The sequence below is a fragment of the Nicotiana tabacum genome, chromosome 20, assembly GCF_000715075.1.
Source record: "Nicotiana tabacum cultivar K326 chromosome 20, ASM71507v2, whole genome shotgun sequence".
In the NCBI taxonomy this organism is placed as follows: Eukaryota; Viridiplantae; Streptophyta; class Magnoliopsida; order Solanales; family Solanaceae; genus Nicotiana; species Nicotiana tabacum.
Window position 1 is genome coordinate 16,707,147 of NC_134099.1, and position 21,623 is coordinate 16,728,769.

General features: G+C 35.6%; 1 protein-coding gene and 1 non-coding gene across 3 annotated transcripts; both read right to left on the reverse strand.

Moving 5' to 3' along the window:
• Positions 1 to 872: 872 nt before the first annotated feature.
• LOC107778028 (pre-mRNA-splicing factor ATP-dependent RNA helicase DEAH10) lies at positions 873 to 9,881 on the reverse strand. Of its 2 annotated transcripts, XM_075240813.1 has the most exons (13): positions 9,687 to 9,881; positions 9,512 to 9,558; positions 8,715 to 8,795; positions 7,439 to 7,655; positions 6,744 to 7,161; positions 6,389 to 6,592; positions 5,066 to 5,226; positions 4,121 to 4,306; positions 3,241 to 3,469; positions 2,552 to 2,751; positions 2,262 to 2,396; positions 1,922 to 2,134; positions 1,608 to 1,745 (listed from the first exon to the last, which is right to left on the reverse strand). In XM_075240813.1, the coding sequence occupies exons 1-12, from the start codon at positions 9,767 to 9,769 to the stop codon at positions 1,951 to 1,953; spliced, it is 2,145 nt and encodes a 714-aa protein (XP_075096914.1). In that variant the 5' UTR covers positions 9,770 to 9,881; the 3' UTR covers positions 1,608 to 1,745; positions 1,922 to 1,950. The 2 variants fall into 2 exon arrangements, with proteins under 2 accessions (XP_075096913.1, XP_075096914.1); XM_075240812.1 differs by having other exon boundaries at positions 873 to 2,134.
• An 11,464-nt stretch (positions 9,882 to 21,345) lies between these two features.
• TRNAN-GUU (transfer RNA asparagine (anticodon GUU)) lies at positions 21,346 to 21,419 on the reverse strand. The gene has a single exon. It is a non-coding gene; the product is annotated as a tRNA-Asn (tRNA).
• Positions 21,420 to 21,623: the final 204 nt, after the last annotated feature.

Sequence of the window (21,623 nt, forward strand, 5' to 3'; positions counted from 1 at the left end):
TTTGATACTTACGCGCTTAATAATGAGTTTATTCGTCCCTTTGTCCATTTACAAGAGTACAAAAAAGCAGCACGACCAGAGCCGGATCCAAAATTTAAACTCTATGGGTTCAACTTTTAAGATTTTTAGTATTGAACTCATTATATCCTAAAATTATGGTTCATATCTATAATTTATTGCGATTTTGATGATATTTTACACATAAATTTGTACTCCGCGTTGAAAGTTTTGGGTGCAATTGAACCCGGTGTTGTAGGGTTACATCCGCCTCTGTGCTCAAGGCATCCCTCGGATCCCGGGGAAGGGTCGCAACCTAAGAGGTGTGATGTAAACAGCTTGCCCTAATGCAGGATTTGAGAAAGGGCCCCATCAAGAGGTATGATGTAAACAACCTACTATGATGTAAACAGCCTACTCTAATACAAGTATTAGTGATTATTTTCACGACTCGAACCCTTGACATATAGGCCACACAGACAACTTTACCGTTGCTCTATGTTTCCCCTTCTCTATTTACAATAAGATATTAATTTGATAAAGAACACCCCACGAAGTTTAAAATTTAGATAATTAATGAATTTTAATTTTTGAAATTTGTAAAATTAAATAAATAATAATATTAATCTAGGATTTAGACTTTCACATAACAGCGTTAAAAATGTTTACACTGTTAATTTCTTTTAACTTGTTTTGGCAGAGGTAATAAAAGATTGTCTTTGATAGTAAATGCTTTCCTCCGTCTATGTAAAGAATAAAGAAAGTGGCTAAAAGCCTAAAAGTTAGTGCTCTTTGTTTATTGTGATTGACTGCGACTGAGACCTTTTTCTCGTCTTTCTTTGACGTTCACATTATCATAATCAAAAGACAGAAAATTCAAAAGATTATGTTTTGGTGAAAACCACTAACAAGAATACAATTTTCACATTTTGCGTTATATAGATAAATAAATATATGAAAGTTGGCAATACAACTCCATTAGTACAGCTAATATGCAGACTATTTTTTGACATCAAGTATCTGAAACTTGCTTGCCCGACTAATCCAAACCACTAAGAAGGATAAAGCGCTCTACAAAGCAGTTACATAAGATCCTAATGTCGGAGGAATCATTACCGCAAGGCATAGAGTGGGAGGTCATAAGCATCTATACCGTAAAATCGATTTTCAACAACAGACCAGTGTAATCCCACTAATGGGGTTTAGGGAGGGTAGAGTACACGTAGACCTTACCCTTACTTTAAGAAGGTAGAGAGGTTGTTTCCGGAAGACCCTCGGCTCAGGAAAGATAGAGTAAGATCGATTTTCAACGGAAAGAAAAACCCGCATACGATTTGACCGACCTTGGTCCTGCTACGACATTTGCACATATAGATGCTACTATCGTACTATCAAGAGGATTGGCTGCCAAAGGTATTTATCCAGCAGTAGATCCAAAAAAGCTAGCTTCTGCTCAAGTATTCAGACGTTCCCACCCGAAAAAATCGATAACCAGCGACACCGCTGCATCAATAAAAGCTGGAGAGTCTGCTAAAGATCATGAACACTTCTCCAGCTTCAACAACCTTGTCAAGATAAACATGGCGCCTGCGTATATGTATTCATCGCTTCAATCCTGCATTTAGCACTTGCGGACAGTCTCCCTCCAAAGCAAAAAACGTCTACTGACGATGATTTTCGCAGCATACAAATGAGGAAATGTAATGTCATATACAATACCGCAGACAGATCTCATCAGGCTGTTGGAACTGAGAATCGGTCGACATCAGAGACATACTCTTGTCAAATATTTACATGCCAGAGGCTTAAATAAAGTTGGAACAAACTAAAGGTCGGAACTTCAAATGTTTCCTTCTCCTTTACTTCCAACTTGAACACCAGAGTAGGCAGAATATATGACAATGAAAAAGAACGGATATCTTACCGATATAAATAATCTGGCAGTAAAGACCTTTAGTCTTGCAAGGCATACAAGTGTGGAGCCAGCTCAATTAGCCACAAGTAATCGATTCTTGAAACATTGCGAACATAACTATGATTAGTATGGACTAATTCATTAAAAATTATACACTCTGGCTTTGCTCGGAACAAGACAGAAGACGGGTGTATTTGCACTATCAAACCACTTAATGTGACCCTGCGAGTGGATAAAATGAATGTCAGATACCAAAGGAACGTATAGATAATATGTCAAAGTTGCCTTTGTTTAAAAAGTTAAATATATAAATACAATTATACATACAGATAAAACCACAAATCTTTACCTGTATACACCATCAGGCTGCTTCATAGCTGCTTTAAGGAAAAACGAGGCTGCAAGACATCTGCGGAAGAGAAGCATATCGTCTTCACAAGACGTGACACGAAGACCCATTTGTTCTACATTCCTCAGAATTTGACTGCAAAATAAGTAGAAAGCTTAAATAAATCACATGTTTGAGGACCCGGGCAAATGAGAGAAGAAGAAGAAGAAGAAGCTAAGGCATCACATTTGCCTAAGTATAAGAATACATAAGAACAGATTTTCAATAATTTTGCAAGAACATATGCCCACCTGTGGATATCACGAGCGTGTTTTAGAGAGCGGCTGTTTATATAATTATCCTTGCACCATTTTCTAAGATTCTTTTCAGCCTTTTCTTCACTATTTACCGTCTTGTTCTTCTGAAAGAACTCATCAGCAGCGCGGTATACATTAAGCAAAGTCAAATGATCCCCATCTGGACTTGCAAAGCTTTTCAACGCATTTCGTGACTGGCAAAAACAAGTAAAATTGTTCAGACTATGTTTTCTATTAACATTACATGTCAGAAATGGTGCAACACATCAACAAATTCGAGGTGAATGTTAAGTTGAGAGATAACACAGAGATAATACTTGACAACAGGATACTAACTTAACAGCTGGAAGCCTCAGAATGATAAAACAATTTTACACGTTGGACTTATAAAAAGAACGAAAGAACTTTGCTACAATACTATGAACCATGTTATTATCTTTGACTATCTCTTGAGCACACAAGATATTCCAACATGCAGATAATTGGATGAACTTCGTAGATAGGAACTCATTGAGATGTAGTTTTCAATTTTTCATGTATATCCCAAAAGTTTGCAAAATATTGTAATTGTTGATAACTAAGTTAATTGTTTTTCATCAAATAGAACTTTTAAAGAAATATTTCAACACAGAAACAGAAAGGGAAAATGGGGATGAATCACAACTAGTAGCACAAAGGACTACCTCTTCCAACTTTTCACGTGGAGCATAGAATATAGATTCCACTGAGAGCATCGCAACGCAGATCAACATTTCTTTCAAGCAGCCGAATTGGCTAGCAACAATGAGAGCCTTAGAATAGACTGGATCAAGTGGTAGCTTGGCCATTTGATATCCAACATCTGAAAGTTTATTCTCTTCTGTTACAGCACCCAACAAGTAGAGAGACCACAGTGAGTTGACTATGGCAGTCCTGTCCAAAGAGAACCAACGAAGAAGCTATAGTTAAAGATGAAAACAATATTTTCTCAAAAGGATGAAAAATTAACTCCACAGCAACATCCAAGCACTCAATGACTGCATCATCAGATGGTGCAACACTCTGCTCCATAAAGGAAGCGGCAGAATAAATGTTAGGCAGTTGTCCAGTAAATTTCTAGTTTCTTCTCTTCTTATAAACTGTAGGATCACTTGGTGGAGGGATATTTTATAAAATAATTTTATAAGGAGACGCAAGGATTTTCTAGCAAATAGAGTAGATTTCAAGGATACTGATGACGCTTCGAAACAGTGTCACACGGAAAATGCAGGTTTATAGGACGGATGTTCTCCCCCTAGTGCTTCATTAATTTAACAAATCATATAATGGTTTCTAATACATAGAAGTTAGCAAAATTAAGAAACCTATGTGTAGTGAAACAATATACTAGCACCAGGCTAGAGATAGATGCAAACGAATGGTCAAACACGTGCCCGACAAACTTAAGTCATGAAAATATTAGTACCAGACTAGAGGACAAAGTTGGGGAGTAAGGATTTGAAGAAAAAGCACCATAGATGCTGATAGCCAAATTACACTTGCAAAATGCACCGAAAAACTAGTCTCTCTGATTGGGTTACTCACCTGTCTGGTTTTTCGATGAAGTCAAAATTAATGACATCATCAATGCCTAGAGCTTTGAGCTGCAATACAACATTTGAAAGATCACATCTCTTAATCTCAGGTAATGTAGAATCTGTGAGTTTCTCAAAGAAACTTTCTTGATAGAGGCGATAGCATTTCCCAGGTCCTTCACGTCCTGCACGTCCACTATAAAAAATTCAAGAAATTAGCCCTTGATCTGATACTTAACAGACAATATAACCAAAATAGAGCAAAGGTCTGTTATCCATTTCACTCCTGTATATATAAATCCTACTGCATTCGCTCCACTTATCAGTGACCATCCTCCGATGGATTTTACTTTAGAGGGTGCACTCGGAATATTTAAGGTTTAACTTTGTTTCTTTTTTGTAAAGATTGTTTAGGGCCAGATTGCGCACACCTTGATTATTCCGGTACCTCCTACCTCCCACCAAACTCTGCCCACCAAAGGTTAGGCAAATGGAAAGAATAAGCTTAACTTCCATTTGTTGAGATTTTAAAATTTTAAGCTTCTATCTATTACCAGAAAGAAAAACGATTCTCTGCTTCGAATAAAACATACACTTCCAATAACAATCCTTCTATTTCCTATGTTGGTCTCATCATTATTAAGTGGGCCCTTTGAAGGATACCTGTATCTAAGTAGTGGATACTGATCCAAGATAAAAAAATCTTCGAATCATAAGTACATCCCGGTACAGATACCTAGCCTATCCCACATGTCAAATATGAATGTGACATGCATACGAGGACTTATTGGTGTATGCTCTTCCTTAGAACATTGCAAAGTAAGAAGGAAATTATGGTTCAAACCATCATCATATTGTATAAAAGCTGGACAAAGAATGTTTCTAAAGTTAGTGGAGGAAAGGTGTTTTAGCCAACATGTGTACTGTGATTTGAATGCACTTGCAAACACCCTACCTCCTTTGCAGAGCTTGAGCTTTAGACGTTGTGACAATGATCAACGAATCAACTCCCATCTTAGGATCATAAGTTCGTGCTTTCACCAGTCCAGGATCAACAACATACTTAATTCCAGGTATTGTCACTGATGTCTCAGCAATATTTGTTGCCAGTATCACCTAAACACCACATGAAAGAATTAAAATCTGGGTTTAATGTACATAGCTTGCCAACTCAGAGCAAATACCAAATATTTTCAGCCTTGAAAACTTCATGTCAAGCATACCAGAGATATTGTATCAAAAACTTGTAGGCCTTATCATAAAACAGTCAAACAATAAACAGATGCACATTCACAATGTTAAGTCCATATTGCAACAAGCACAAGGCTACAAGCTAGCATATAACCAAACTTTATTTCCCTCATGATGGAGATAACCAAACGAATGCCTTCTTTAAGTCAGGTATTAATTTCATATATTTTTATTGAGGTAGATAAAAGTTTATAAAAATAGTGAAAAAAGGGATGCACCTGTATAAACTCAACCAAGAAAAAAAATATCGGAAACACTAACAACAGACCACCCATAAGGTGTTCCAGAGAACAAAATTGACCCATATGTTTATCCCCAACTGAGATATATCCGCTTAATATAAGTTACAAGGACTCTGATACAAGTGCAAATTTCTGGCACCACGGCACGGATACTTGTAGTTTTTGTGGTGTATTTGAAGAATCACACTAAATATCACACATCAATATGACATCCATTCGACACATTTACAAGAAGGTAGATGAAGGATCTATGTAATCTAGCCATTAAAGATTTGCTTGTCCTGTGCTATCATCACCACTTATCTAGATAATCCTGCAAGTTAAACCATGGAATCTACGTGAAACACAAACATTTCTAGGACCATGATACTCATATGTATACTATGTTTATGTAAAAGTAATGGAACGAATTCAGAAACAATCACTGGATTACCCGCTAAAGCATATAAATGTCGCATGAAGTAGAGCGATGAACCTTGTTTTCCAGCATTCATTTCAATTTAGTATCTGTGTTTTGGCAAGTGGATTATTCCTTTAAAAACTGCAACTCGACTTTGAATTTTCAGACAGGTAGATGCAAAGACGATTTCAAGTTTAAGTTTTTTTTTTTAAAACAGAGGATATAGCCCTCAATTGTTAAATTATCTTCTGAGCAGTTCCATAAAAGTTCATTTAAGTCATGTTTTCACACAGAGAGACCTAATTGCACCCCCAGATAAAGACAAAGCAATGGATACATCCATCTCAAACATCAACAAATAAGCTATCCAAAGAAACAAATCAACCTTACGATATCCAGCTGGTGAAGGCATGAAAACCTTCATTTGCTTCTCAGAGGGAAGCGACGAGTATATGGGAAAAGTTAAGAGCTTCCTATTGCATTCAGGTAACTGTCGGAGGCGTTCATGGATAAGCCTCTCAACGGATTCAATCTCTTCTTGGCCAGTGAGGAATACAAGTATATCACCAGGACCCTCCTCTAGATGTATCTAGCAAAACAAGTTAGAAAGAGATAAACAGATAATAAGACATCCAGCAACACCACAAACTATAATCTTAAATAATTTAACTCCCAACACTAAGAAACATTAAAGTAAGCTATGGGAAAAAGCCAAAGTTAGTAGGAAATATAGTAGAAACCTGAAATATAGTAATCAAAGCTGCATCTATGCAATCTGTCTCTGGCTTATGGGTGTAGAATATATCGACAGGAAACTGCCGTCCCTGAACATGAACAGCTCTTGCACCACCAAAGTACTCTGAGAAAACTCGTGCATCCAGACTGGCTGACATGATGATCAATTTCAATGGGTGATACTTTTTCGCTTGACATGGCTTCAAAATACCATCATTCTGATTGTCAATCCTTCCCTCCGAGGCATGCCCGTTATTAGAGTTATTATGATCAGTATTTACTGCTTCGCTAATACACTTTGACCTTGCTTTCTGTACATTCTTTAACAAGCCAAGCAATACATCAGTGTGGATAGTTCGCTCGTGCGCCTCATCAACAATAATAACAGAATACTTGGAGAGGTATGGATCCAATAATGCTTCCCTGCAATAGTGACATGTCATTCGCCATTTGTAAATGCTTTTTCTAGACGCATACAGCTGTTGATAACCATAAATAGCTATATCTTGTGATGTAAGGTAAACTCTACGTGGAACTTGAACAATCACTCCATACATGTATCATGTATGCAACAATCGAGTCCATAGTCATGGGTATATTACTTCTTTTTTTTCTTTTTTTTTTTTTTTTTTTTTGGGGGGGGGGGGGGGGGAAGCAAGGAAACATGGACATTATGCATCAAACTATTCTTCCTTATTACCTTAGAAGCAAACCATCTGTCATATATTTGATCTTTGTTAGGCCAGAAGTTACATCTTCAAATCTAATAGCATATCCAACTTTTTGTCCCAGTGGAACTCCACATTCTTCAGAAACACGTTTAGCAACAGTAATAGCAGCCACACGTCTAGGTTGAGTTATCCCAATGATACCACCATCACGGCAAAATCCCCCTTTAAAAAGATACTGAGGTATTTCTGCAAAATATGCCAGGATAAGATAAACCATGTAACACATACCTATTTGTATCTGATGAAAAATACAAAAGACACAACTTTCAAGAGTATTCTGGTGTATTTATTTCTATAGAATGAATAACAAATGTTGTTACTTAGAGAGAGAGAGAGAGAGAGAGAGAGAGAGAGAGAGATGGAGGAAATTAGCAAAAGAGAATTTAAGAATAATCTCAGAATTCATAGGCCAATACATATAAGTTCATTATCAGGATGTATAATTAGGACACACTCAAAATATCAAACCGACGAAACAGAGTGAGCTGTCTAACGACAATCCAGTTAATACTTTCAGGTGCACAACTCAAGCAGTTATGACCAAATCACAAACTTTCGCTAGCCACCACAAGAGTTCCTCAGTTTATGGCTAGACCAAGTTACTGAGGGTTACTTGGATCTAACAACTTTCTTAAGATTATAGCGTCCCCGTCCTAATTCATCATGCTTCCTGCTGTCAATCCTCACATTCCCTCTCATCCTCAAACACACTCATCTACCAAAAGGTAAGAAATATCCTAATTCTTCTAACAGGAGTCCAAAACAAAAATAATAAGCAAAAAATGAAAAACAATAGAGGGTTGGATGCAACCTCGGCATGCAATTGCAAAAATAAAAAGTTTACAGTGCACAGATGACTTCCTTAACCCCTAAGAGTTAATTAGTGTTGTGATTACTAAATCCATACGTAAATCATCTGTGACATGTTCATCAAAGTATCAATGAATCAAATATGTCATCGATCTTAAAGATTTCACCAGTACTATAATGCTTGACTTGCACAAATATACAGAAAGACACCTTATACACCTCAGTAGAGACTGAGAACCAACACATAACCCAACGCACAAATACACTGATAAAGAAGAAAGATGCAACATGTGTACATCAGAAGGTTAGAACTACACTATGAAACATCGTAAATGACCACCTTCGTTGATGTATCATTTAAAGTAGTGCAAAGCAAATGATTCTGCTTCAAATGCATGTCATTCAGTCCAAGAGGACTTGTAGCAAAGTACTTACGAGTTGTCTTTCCACTTCCAGTTTCTCCAACGATTATCAGAGTGTCATTGTTCCGCACCTCCTCCACTAGTCTCCTTTCAACTAGACTCAATAAAATATCACATGTAAGATGAAGAACAAAAGAATACTGCAAACTGAAATCCAGAACAGACGAAAACTAAATAAAACAGAAATAGGATTAGAATGAAAAATAATGCAGGCACTGTCTTCTCAAGTAATGACACACAGCATGCATCCCTTTTTCTCCTGAACAACCACAGAACCCTAGAATGTCTAGAGAAAAAACAGCTGCAACCACCAGAAAAAATTAATTTCCCACAGACTCCTTGTAACTGGTAAAGTTGTTGCCATGTGACCAGAAGGTCACGGGTTCGAGACGTGTAAACAACCTCTTGCAGAAATATAGGGTAAGGCTGCAAACAATAGACCCTTATGGTTTGTCCCTTCCAAGGACCCCGCACATAGCGGGAGCTTAGTGCATCGGGCTACACTTTATAGACCATATACTCTTTGAATTAAAAATGCCAATTTCCAACAAAAACTCATTTACAAAAGAATACGACAAGGACAATATCGCGCAGTCCAAAACAAGTTGGGGTCAGCTATATGAATCCTCACTTCTCCATTTAAGCTCAACTCATATAACCGTATTTACTGATTCTTTTATAAATATTGTATTTGTAAAAGAATCAGTAAACTAAGAAGCAGCTCACATTGGAATAATCAGAACATGGTTAAAATAAAGACAGAGAGCAGACATAGAATAAAGGGTTCAAATTAAACAACTAAAACAATACCTGCAGCAATTGGTAAATTTTTTCTCTGTTGCTCAATCTTTTGCTTCCTGCAAAAATTGTACACAAAAAAGATCAAACCTTTTAACAAAAGTGAAGCAATGTTTAGCTTCAGGGATTGAACAAACAAGGGATAAAAGTAAATTAGACAAATGGGGTATGCTAAAAAGTAAAAAACCTGGCAAAAAAATCCCCTTTTGTTTGGTTAGGGTGATGCTGATGACTGTTTCTTGAAAAATTATTAGCACTCATTGAAGGCATGTCTCAAGATTTGCTCCCAAAATTCAAAAGGTCGAAACTTTGTAAGCGTGCAAAGAACTGACACTATTGAATTCTTGAGCAGCCCTAAAGAAGTGTTAAACCGGACCGGTTCAGTCGCAATAATATTTTCGGAAAGTTTTTAAATTATTTTTTCGATTTTCTTTCTCAACTATTGAAGAAAAGTTTTAAAGTCTTTGCAAAACCTGAAAAATTATACTAATAAGTTTGATTGAAAAGTTATTTCTTTCTCCCACGATTTCGGATTGCTAATTGTCTTTAATGTGGAATTATTTTTGAAATACAAAAAATGATATAAGAATTTATATATTATAAATTATATATATTGAAATTATTAGATATTCTTGTGTCAAAAGGATAATTTATATGTAGTAAATAAAAAAAAATTTAAGCATAATATATTCCGCACTTGAACCTGTTTTTAACATAAAACTTCAGGAATTTATTTAGAGATTCTTTTTGTAAAGGGAATTTATTTAAAGATTTTAATGTGCGTTCTTCTTGTTTTCTGATTGTTCTTATCTTTTGCTTAGAAGCTTTCTTTGTGTAAACTACTTAAACCATTTCTTTATTTCCAAAGTTAAATATGAATAAAAAATTGGAATGAATTATTTTCACCGATTTTAATTTTAATCCATATTAAATAATTCGCCAGAAGAACCATATTGCATCAATTTCATTACTTCTTGCATGTTCACATTATGGAAAGGAGTTTAAATCTAACCAAAACCAATATTTTCAACGTGAAATATATAAAATAATTTGTTAATATTAGTAGATGGCACCATTCTTTGTAAAGAATGAACTTTGTGTTCTTTGTGTACTTCAACTATTTTACCGGACGTTTGTTATCTCCCAATAGTACTGGTATCAGGTAAAACTTCCTACAAGAACTTAGGCAGGTACAAAAATAATGAGAAATTTTCATAAAACACTATCTTTTAGTGTTAATTAACTATTTATAGATATTATTTGCTATATTACGGATTGTAGATACGTTTTCTGTTGTTATAAGATGTATTAGATATATTTAAGCTATTGTATTCATGAATACAGTAGCAAAAATAGGCGTGAATCAGGGAAGTCAAGCTAATCAGTTGTTGTATTCGACTGTATTCATGGCGTGAAACATGAGAATACAGCTGGACAGATTATTGTATTCGACTGTATTCACGGCGTGAAACAAGGGATTACACTATTTTAAACGGAAAGTGAATCAATTAACATAATAGACTCCTAATATAACTCAACAAACTCAATTACAACACACAAATTTTGTATTTCCAATTATAAAAAAAGATCCTCAACCGAAAAATAGCCCAAAAACATAGCAGTCTTCACATAAATATATAATACATCTGAATACATAAATTATATTAATTAAAAAAAACATATGAATACATTCATGGCATATAACGAGACAGTGAATATAATAAAATAGATAGAATACAACGGGATACATTGAAATCAATGAAAACAAAGACAGTGAATACAATAAAATATATGGAATACAGCGAGATACATTGAATTACAATGAAAAATAGACAATGAATACAATGAAATACATAAAAATACAACGTGATATATTGAAAATACATTGAACTATATTAATAGAAAACGAAGTTGCTCAGCCCAATGGATCCCCGAATCCGATCCAATAAATTACCAATTGGCGCCTCAGTTTTCGGAATACTCCTCTTAGCTTCATTTGAAAAGCACTAAATACATCATCAATCAGAGATATATAGACGATTCAGGTAGTGTATTCAAAACCCTAGGATCGCGATGAGCCCGTGAACGGAAAAAGGAAGGAATCATGATGCTGAGCACACCACCATTGAAGCGAAGGGCACGGAGCAAGCAACCTGAAGATGGTAGTCCGAACTCCGGCAATCGGCAGCTCATCATCTACGAGGATACGTCGTTACTTGATTCGGAAACGAGATCCAAATAAAGGCTCTTGAGATTCAACCTTAACCCTTCTGATATTAACTTGATGGAGAGGGCTGCGCATCCATGACAGCCTATACTACACCATGTCGCCCTAGATATAGAGGAGAGAGCGTGGGGTTTTTGACTAATTGTAGGTGATGTGGGTGAGAGGAATTTTGAGATTGAGCATCGTGCTTTAAGGGTATGGGGGAAGAGAATGACATGTATCAAAGTAGAGAGAGAAAGAAAATAGTGTAACTGAATAGTGTATTTAGTTGCTTAGGGGTAGGAAGTAACCAAAATTAGATATTTTGCTATAAACATTAAAAGGTATCAATAGAATATAATTTTTAAAAATGGTATTTATTTAAAATAAATATGGTGTTAACCTTTGCTATAAGAGATAAAAATTCCAAAAAAAAATTGCCTACAAAACAAACGTGAACAGAAGAAAAGGAAGACCCGATAACCCGCATATCATTTATGGATGACTCTGAATATTAAGAAAAAAGGCGGAACACACATATGACTACTTAAACTTGTCCAATATTGTCACTTAGTTACCTCAAGTGAGACTTGTACGTATTAAATATTTCAACTTCACTCAATATGTGTCTATCAACCACAAAAAATTAATATAGTGTGTGTATTTCACAAGCGCTGACATGGCATGATTAACAAATAAAAAGAAGTCACATGGCTCTTTTGCCTTAAGTTAATAAAACCCTTTTAAAAAATGGTTTTAAGAGATAACCCCCCTCCCATGTGCGTGTCAAATTCCCCCCACCCCTACCCACCCCCAACTCACCCACTTTTCTTCTTCACCGGAATTTTTTTTGCACTCCCCTTTACTCATTTTTTTTAATTTCAGAACTAACCTACTGTAAAAGGAGCATACACATCTCGGGTTATAGTTTTAGGAAAAGATTATACTTTTGTTACTTGCTCTCTTCTCTCTCGTCAGGTCCGTCGTCGGCGATCATTGGCCGGAATTCGGTCACCACTGTTTCAACCTCTATCTTCCCACTGTGGGGTCCATCCCACTGGTTGGCAAAAATTGGCAATAGCCTTATGCCTATTTTGCCTATACTATGGCAGAGATCTTTGGTGAAAAATCTTACTTGGAGCCAAAGTTTGAAAATAAGTGAAGGAGATTAAAAATGCTCATGTAGCACACTTGGAGCTTACGACTCTTTTCTCCTATAAAAGGAGGACCTCTTCATCTCTTCAAACACCAACAAAGAGAGAAAGAAAGAGAGAGGCATTATACATATGGTATAAGAAAATAGTCTGAGAGGAAAATAGATAGTGTGAGCGATATTAGAGTGAGGTGGGAATATCAAAAGAGAGTTATTTCTTTTGAGTGTTGTAGTGGTCTCTGGAGTATTTTAATTGGACCTATAAAGTGTAAAATTTCTTGCTATAGTGATGCTAGTTGCTACTCTCATGGGTCTTGGTTTTTTTCCTTATTAAGAAGGTTTTCCACGTAAAAATCTTGATGTCGTTGTCGCTCTTTTATTATTGTCGATTATCCTATCTCGGTGCTACATTATTATTCCGCTTTTATTACCGTGAATATTATTTTTGTGGAGGGTTTATTCCCAACAACTGGTATCAGAGCACATGTTCTGCTCATTTACGAAAATACTATTTGTGAACACCTAATTTTTGACAACATTTAATTTTTTATCACTTTTTTTATGTAAATATTTTAGGGGATTTTAACCTACTATTATTTTAGCTTTATTACACTTTTTATTATAGGATAAAAATACCAAAAAAAAATTAAAAGGTGAATTATCACTATTAATATTTTTTTTTATTTTTTGTTTTTTTATATAAAAATAAATCCGAAAATATTTATTTTTTAAAAAATAAAAAATAATTTCGGGAATGATTTAAAAAATAAGAAAAAGGTAAGTATTGAATAAAAAAATATAAAAGTAAAAATAGGTGGAATTCTCTTTTAAAAAAAAGTAAAAGAATGTAGAAAATTAAAAAAAAAAATAAAAAATTTTGTGGAAATTTTAAAAAATTAAAAAGTAAAATAAGGTTGTAATTAAAAAATAAATATAAAGTTATCTGAAAAATTAAAGTAATTGAAAGTAGCATTTTTAAAAGAAAAAGAAAAGGAAAGTGGTTTGTTTTTTTAAAGAAAAGTTAAATAAAGTGAGATTCTCTTTTAAAAAAATAAAAAGTGGGATTTTAAATAAGATAAAAGTAATTAAAGTTGGAATTTTAAAAATAAAAGTAAATAAAGGTAGGATTTCTTTTTATAAAAAAATAAAAGCAATTTGTAAGTGGAATTTCTTTTAATTAAAAAAAATCTGAAAATTTCAAAAAATTTGCTATAAATAGAAGAGAAAATTTAGGAAGAAAGGGTTCAAAAAAGAGGAAAAAATAGATAGAGAGAAGAAAAAAAGAGGGGGCGGAAAGAGCGGTATACACTTGATATACACTCTGGATACACAAGATATACAGGGACAAAATTCATTTTGGAGAGAGTAAAAAAAATAGAACTAAATTTTCTGAAATATTGAGAGCGGAAGAACATCAGAGAGAGTTCAAAGCTAGAAAGAGAAAACAAAAAAAGATTTTCGGACTATTTTTCTTCTCCATTTTTACTAGTTTTCTCCGTGTTACTGGGATTTCTGGATTGAGGTGTTGAAGCTACTGTGTTGGGTTTTCTGCTGCTGTATTTTGCTGTGTTACTACTGTTGCTGACTGCTCCTTCTTCTTCTTGTATTTCCATTATCCAGGTACATGTTCTACATCTCTCAAATTTAAAGGAAAGGAAGTAAAGAGTTGTTGGAATGGATTTCTGAAAATAACTATTTCTTTGTGTTTAATTTGATGTATAAGCAGTATTTCACTTGATATTTCATAGTATGTATTGGAATGATTTTGAAATGCATAAACTGGACTGATTGAATCTATTTCTACAAACATGGAACATCAATTGTAATTAATCTGAGTTGGTGATTACTAGTTATGAAATATACTGTATTATATTCTTTTGTTCAGTAGTCGTGAAACAGTTTCAAAAAGTTTATGTCACGAAACAGGTTCAAATAGTTTATGAAAATCAGCATGTTGGTTAAATAGGTCTAATTCTGAAATCGCGAGTTCACTTGAGTAAATAACATCATTTTAAATAGCAATGTAAATAATGTTAGTAACTAATGTTAGTTCTCGAATGTTAGCTTGATGTCAGTTTTAAGCATTGATGCATTTTTCAACAAAACCATAAAAGAATAAAAAATGGTTTGTATTCCACATAGATTAACTCCAATAATCCAATTCATATAATAAAGCTAAAGTTGAACTGTATCGAAATGGTAGCTGGTTTGTTAATATTTACAACGGCAGGCGGCGGATCTTAAGTTAGGTAGCGGGTTCAAACTAGAAGGTGTTTCCTTTTTGTTTGGACCCGAATTTGAATTTGAAGCCCGAACTATTAATGCTAATTGATTAGGATTTTTTTTTTATTCTTAGAGACCAATAAATAGGAAATCATAGTCGCTTTAGGATATCCTTGAATAAAAAATGAGATGAGTCTCGCCGAATAAAAAATACAAAATTGCGGGGCCCTCAATAAATATTTGTTTTAAAATACTTAGACTTAGGGACGAGCCGTTTAGCCAATTTCACGGCCTTCCCCAAAAGATAACAACGCGCAAATCACTTCCGACGCGCTTTAAATAATTTACTCTCTTAAACTCGGGTGCACATTTATGTAACCCAAATCCAAATCTCAACGAAGTCGAAATGTGTCGCTAATCACGGGTACATTGATTGTGACGTGGTTCAAGATGCATTTCCACGACGTTGCAAATTCCTTTTAAAAAATAATGAATGAGGCGAGCCTCGACAAACAAAAATACACAAGTTGCGAGGCCCTCTATATGTGTTGGTAAAATTACTTAGACTTCGGGATGGACCGTTTAGCAAATTTCACGGCCCTACCCAAAATAATGATACGCTAGTCGCTTTAGGCGCGTTTAATAATGTTATCTTTTTAAACTCGGGTGCACATTTATGTGACCCAAATTCAAATCTCAACAGAGTTGAAATGTGTCAATAACCACGGATGCATTGATTTGACGTGGTTCGAGATGTATTTTCACGATGTTGCAATTCTCGGTAAAAAAAATAATAATAAAAGCGGTACAGAGTTAAAATTTGCACATAGATTCAACATGTATTAAAAATCGGATAAATAAGTCAAATATGACAGTTGAGCGACCGTGCAAGAACCACGGAACTCGGGAATGCCTAACACCTTCTCCCAGGTTAACAGAATTCCTTATCCAGATTTCTGGTGCGCAGACTGTTAAATAGAGTCATTCTTTTCCTCGATTCGGGATTCAATCGGTGACTTGGGACACCACAAATCTCCCAAGTGGCGATTCTGAATCTTTAAATAAAATCCCGTTTCGATTGTCCTTTGATTGGAAAAACTCTCTTTACGTCCCTTTCCTTTGCGGGCACAGGCGAAAAAGGTGTGACACTATTCATTATCAGTAGTACTATAATCGGTGAAAAAAAGGTCCGGAGTAAAGTAAGAGGTAACAAAATCCAATGGAGATAACGGTTTCTCAACATGGAAAAGAATGATGAGGGATCTGCTCATTCAACGATTATACAAAGGTACTAGATGTTGATGCCAAAAAGCTTGATTCCATGAAAGATGAGGATTGAGTTGACTTGCATGAAAAGGCTGCTAGTGCAATCAGGTTGCATTTATCAAATAATGTAGTAAATAACATCATTAATAAAGACACCACATGTGATATTTGGACAAGGTTAGAAACCCTATATATGTCCAAAATGCTGATAAATAAATTGTACCTGAAGAAGCAGTTATACGGCCTACACATGGGTGAAGGTACAACTTTTTTGTCACATTTAAATGTGTTTAGCGGGATAATTACACAGCTCTCCAACCTCGGAGTAAAAATCGAGGAAGAAGATAAAGCTATCTTGTTGTTGAACTTGTTGCCATCTTCGTACGATAATTAGGCAACAACTATCCTGCACGGTAAGACTAACATTGAGTTGAAAGACGTCACATCGGCTCTTCTACTCAATGAAAAGATGAAAAAGAAGCCTAAAAATCAAGTACGGGCTCTCATCACAGAAGGTAGAGGCAGGAGTTACCAAAGGAGTTCAAGCAATTATGGTAGATCTGGAGCTCGTGGGAAGTCCAAGAACCAATCCAAGTCAAAAGCCAAAAATTATTACAATTGCAATCAACCAGGTCACTTCAAAAGAGACTGCCCAAATCTAAAAAAGGGCAAAGGTGAAAGCAGTGGCCAGAAAATAACGACAACACAACCGTCACGGTGCAAAACAATGATAATGTTGTTCTCTTCATAAATGACGAAGAGGAATGTCTGCACTTTGCAGGTCCAGAGTCGGAATGGGTGGTTGATACAGCAACATCTTACCATGCCACACCGGTAAGAGATTCTTTTTGCAGATATGTAGCAGGTGATTTCGGCACTGTGAGAATGAGTAACACAAGTTACTCAAAGATTGCGGGATTTATGATATTTGTATCAAGACAAATGTCGGATACACGTTGGTTCTAAAAGACATGCGGCATGTACCTGATTTGCGATGAACTTGATCTCAGGAATTGCTTTACACCGAGATGGATACGAGAACTATTTTACAAATCAAAACTGGAGACTCACCGAGGGATCATTGATGATTGCAAAGGGAGTTGCTCGTGCCACAAGATGAGATTTTTACAGATTTATGACATAGAAGAATGGGTCATATGAGCGAGAAGGGATTGCAGATTCTTGCCAGAAAATCACTCATTTCTTATGCCAAAGGTACAGCGGTAAAACCTTGTGACTATTGTTTATTTGGTAAGCAATATAGAGTCTCATTTCAGACATCGTCTAAAAGAAAATTGAATATACTTGATTTGGTATATTCTGATATTTGTGGTCCAATGGAAATTAAATCAATGAGAGGTAACAAATATTTTGTTACTTTTATTAATGATACTTCACGAAAATTGTGGGTTTATATTTTGAAAACCAAAGATCAGGTGTTTCATGTTTTCCAGAAGTTTCATGCTCTGGTGGAAAGGGAGACAGGCCAAAAGCTAAAGTGTCTCCGAAGTGACAATGGAGGTGAGTATCACTTCAAGGGAATTTGAAGAGTATTGTTTGAACCATGGGATCAGACATGAAAAGACAGTTCCTGGAACCCCACAACACAATGGTGTAGCTGAGAGAATGAACCGCACCATTGTTAAGAAGGTGAGAAGCATGCTCAAAATGGCTAAACTGCCTAAGTCATTTTAGGGTGAAGCAGTTCAGACAGCCTGTTACCTGATCAATAGAAGTCCATCAGTTCCATTGAAGTTTGACATCCCAGAGAGAGTTTGGACCAACAAGGAGGTGTCCTACTCACATCTAAAGGTGTTCGGTTGCATAGTTTTTGCACATGTACCAAAGTAGTAGAGAACAAAGCTGGATGATAAATCCATTCCTTGCATATTCATTAGATATGGAGATGAAGAGTTCGGGTATAGATTGTGGGATCCTTTAAAAGAAGAAGGTCAGTAGAAGCATATATATAATCTTCTGAGAAAGTGAAGTTGTAGTTGTAGATGGTAAGTCAGAGAAGGCCAAGAATGGTATAATCCCTAACCTTGTTACCATTTTTCTACTTCTAACAATCTCATAAGTGTAGAAAGTAGGGCCGACGGGGTTGCCGAGAAGGGGGAGCAACCTGGTAAGGTTATTGAGCAAGGGGATCGACTTGATGATGATGTCGAGAAAGTGGAGCACCCCACTCAGGGAGAAGAACAACCTCAACCTCTGAAGAGATCAGAAAGGTCAAGGGTAGAGTCATGCAGGTACCCTTCCACAAAGTGCGTCCTCATCAGTGATGAGGGAGAGCCAGAAAGTCTTAAGGAGGTGTTGTCCCATCTAAAAAATAACCAGTGGATGAAAGCCATGCAAGAAGAGATAGAATCTCTACCGAAAAATAGCACGCACAAGCTGGTTGAACTTTTAAAGGGTAAAAGACCACTCAATTGTAAGTGAGTCTTTAAACTCAAGAAAGATGGAAATGGCAAGCTAGTCAGATATAAAGCTCGATTGGTGGTTAAAGGCTTCAAACCTAAGGAAGGTATTGATTTTGACGAAGTTTTCTCACTTGTTGTCAAAATGACTTATATTCAAACAATCTTGAGCTTAGCAACTAGTCTAGATCTTGAAGTGGAATAGTTGGATGTGAAAACTGCATTTCTTCATGGAGATTTGAAAGATAAGATTTATAGGAGAAAAGAGTCGTAGGCTCCAAGTGTGCTACATGAGCATTTTTAATTTCCTTCACTTATTTCCAAACTTTGGCTCCAAGTAAGATCTTTCACCAAAGATCTCTGCCATTGTATAGGAAAAATAGGCATAAGGCTATTGCTAATTTTGCCAACCAATGGGATGGACCCTACAATCTCCCCCTCCAGTCTCATTCACCTGAAGGAAGCAACACCAGAGTTGCTAGTTTGAGTGTATGCCGATAAGTTTTTTGTATAGCTCGAACTTGTCTTTTGGTACCACCTTGGTCAGTATATCCAAAGGATTCTCATTTGTATGGATCTTATTGACTTGCATAGATCAATCCTCTATCTTTTTCTAGAATCTAGTGATATCTCACATTGATATGCTTTGTCCTTGCATGATATATGATGTTTTTTCTCAAGTCTATTGCGCTCTGATTGTCGCAATAGACTATATATTCCTTCTGGTGCAATCCAAGTTCTTAAAGAAACCATTTCCGCCATATCATCTCCTTGCCAGCTTCAGTAACGACAATATACTCTGCTTCAGTTGTAGAGAGTGTGACACACTTCTGCAGCTTTGACTGCCATGATATAGCTCCCCCTAAAAATGTGAACAGTATCCAATAGTAGATTTGTGATTATCAAGATCACCTGCCATATCAGCATCCGTGTAGCCCTTCAATATTGGATCAGATCCTCCAAAACACAAGCAATCTCCTACGGTACATCTTAGGTTAAGTATCCACTTGGCTGATTCCCAATGTTCTTTTCCTGCATTTTCAAGGAACTTGCTAACAACACCAACTACATGAGCAATATTCGGTCTGGTGCATATCATTGCATCAAGATTCCAACTTCTGAATAATAAGGAACTCTAGCCATGTTCCCTTTCTCCTCCACTGTTGTAGGACACATCTTCTTGCTCAACTTCAGATGACCAGCAAGAGGTGTGCTGACTGGCTTAGCACTTTTTATGTTGAAGCGTTTCAGTACACGTTCAATGTACTTCTTCTGAGATAGCCACAACTTTTTGCTTGTTCGCTCTCGAACTATCTTCATCCCCAATTTTTTTGTGCTAGGCCCAAGCCCTTCATATCAAATTACTTGGACAAATATCCCTTCAACTTTGCAATAAGCTCTTTGTCCTGTCCTACAATCAACATGTCATCCACATATAATAATAGTATAATAAAGTTGTTATCAAAAAATCTTTTGAAATATACACATAGATCATAATAGGTCTTTATGTATGTTTGACTTTTCATGAATGAGTCAAACTTCAAGTACCACTGCTTTGGTGCCTGCTTCAACCATGGTGCAGTCATATCTTTTAGATCTGATGTCCATCGTTTTGTAGTTTTCTTTACCAGGAATGACAGAGAAGTGACCGGAATTTTTTTTTGGCAAGATATTTGGTTTAATTTTTTGGTATATATCATTTTTATTAATGGACTAGTCAATTTATCCGCGCTTCGCGCGGTCCTTTGAAAGCCAATAAATAGCTGAGATATATCTGTACTTTAATCTATATATGCAAATATATACCTCCAATTAGATCCAAAACACTTCATATTATTAATCCGCAGTTTTTAAAAATAATAATTATTTTCTAGTAAATGATCATCCACTTCAATAAGTTCTATAACAATTGAAAACTTCATGTAACCAAATGAGCATTAAATAATTGAGTTTTAAAAAAAATTAAAAAGTAAAAAAGAAAAATCAAAATTTTCAGCTTGTCACGCGCCTAAGAGAAGTGGAATGCTACGTTTTTTGCCATGTCAATTTTTTGTATTTGATAGACACGTATGTAGTGAGGTTGAAGTATCTAATAGGTACAGGCCTCACTTGAGGTAGCTAAGTAACAATATTAAACAAATTTAAGTAGCCGTATATGTATTCCAACAAATAAACCAAGATAATAGTACTTTTGGTCACTTGTTAAATTTAATTTTGGTATTTGTGGTTTATGGCTCTAACACATTTAACATTCAATTAATTAAACTGTGCAATTTAGTCTCCATTTTAATGGACTATTTTTGAAATTATAACATCCTTAAATATGAAATAATGGTACAAACCTCACATAATACATGGGTACCTAAATGATAGAACAGTTAATAAGACCTCTAAAATTGTGAAATATATAAAAATGCACATTTCGGTTAATTGAATGTGAAATTTGCATACTTAGAATATCACAAAGACTAAAATATTAATTTATCAATATTAAGGGACAAAAAGTGCTATTTACCCCCCCCCCCCCCACTCACCCCACCCCAAACAAAAAAAGAAAAGAAAAGAAAAGGAAAGTTGACGCTAGAAGGAGGGGTTGAACCTCCGACCTTGTGGTTAACAGCCACACGCTCTAACCAACTGAGCTATTCCAGCGTTGTTTATCATTTTTGCTTTTCTCGTTTTATTCAGTATGTATGTAAGAAAAACAAAATTCACCACGAATTATCAAAACTTTCTTAAATACTTTTAATCGTAAACATTTGTGATTCATAGCTTTACTAGTGCATAATTAATATGCATGTAAATGTTGTATTTAAGGAATTGTTGTTTGAATTTGTACCAAATATTCAATATTTC

Coding starts and splice junctions, on each gene's coding strand:
- LOC107778028 (XM_075240812.1), bottom strand. CDS start 9,769: ATGCCTTCAATGAGTGCTAATAATTTTTCAAGAAACAGTCATCAGCAT. Junction 8,796..9,511: donor AAATTTACCAATTGCTGCAG/GTATTGTTTTAG, acceptor TATTGAGTCTAG/TTGAAAGGAGACTAGTGGAG. Junction 6,593..6,743: donor CTTTGATTACTATATTTCAG/GTTTCTACTATA, acceptor TTGTTTTGCTAG/ATACATCTAGAGGAGGGTCC.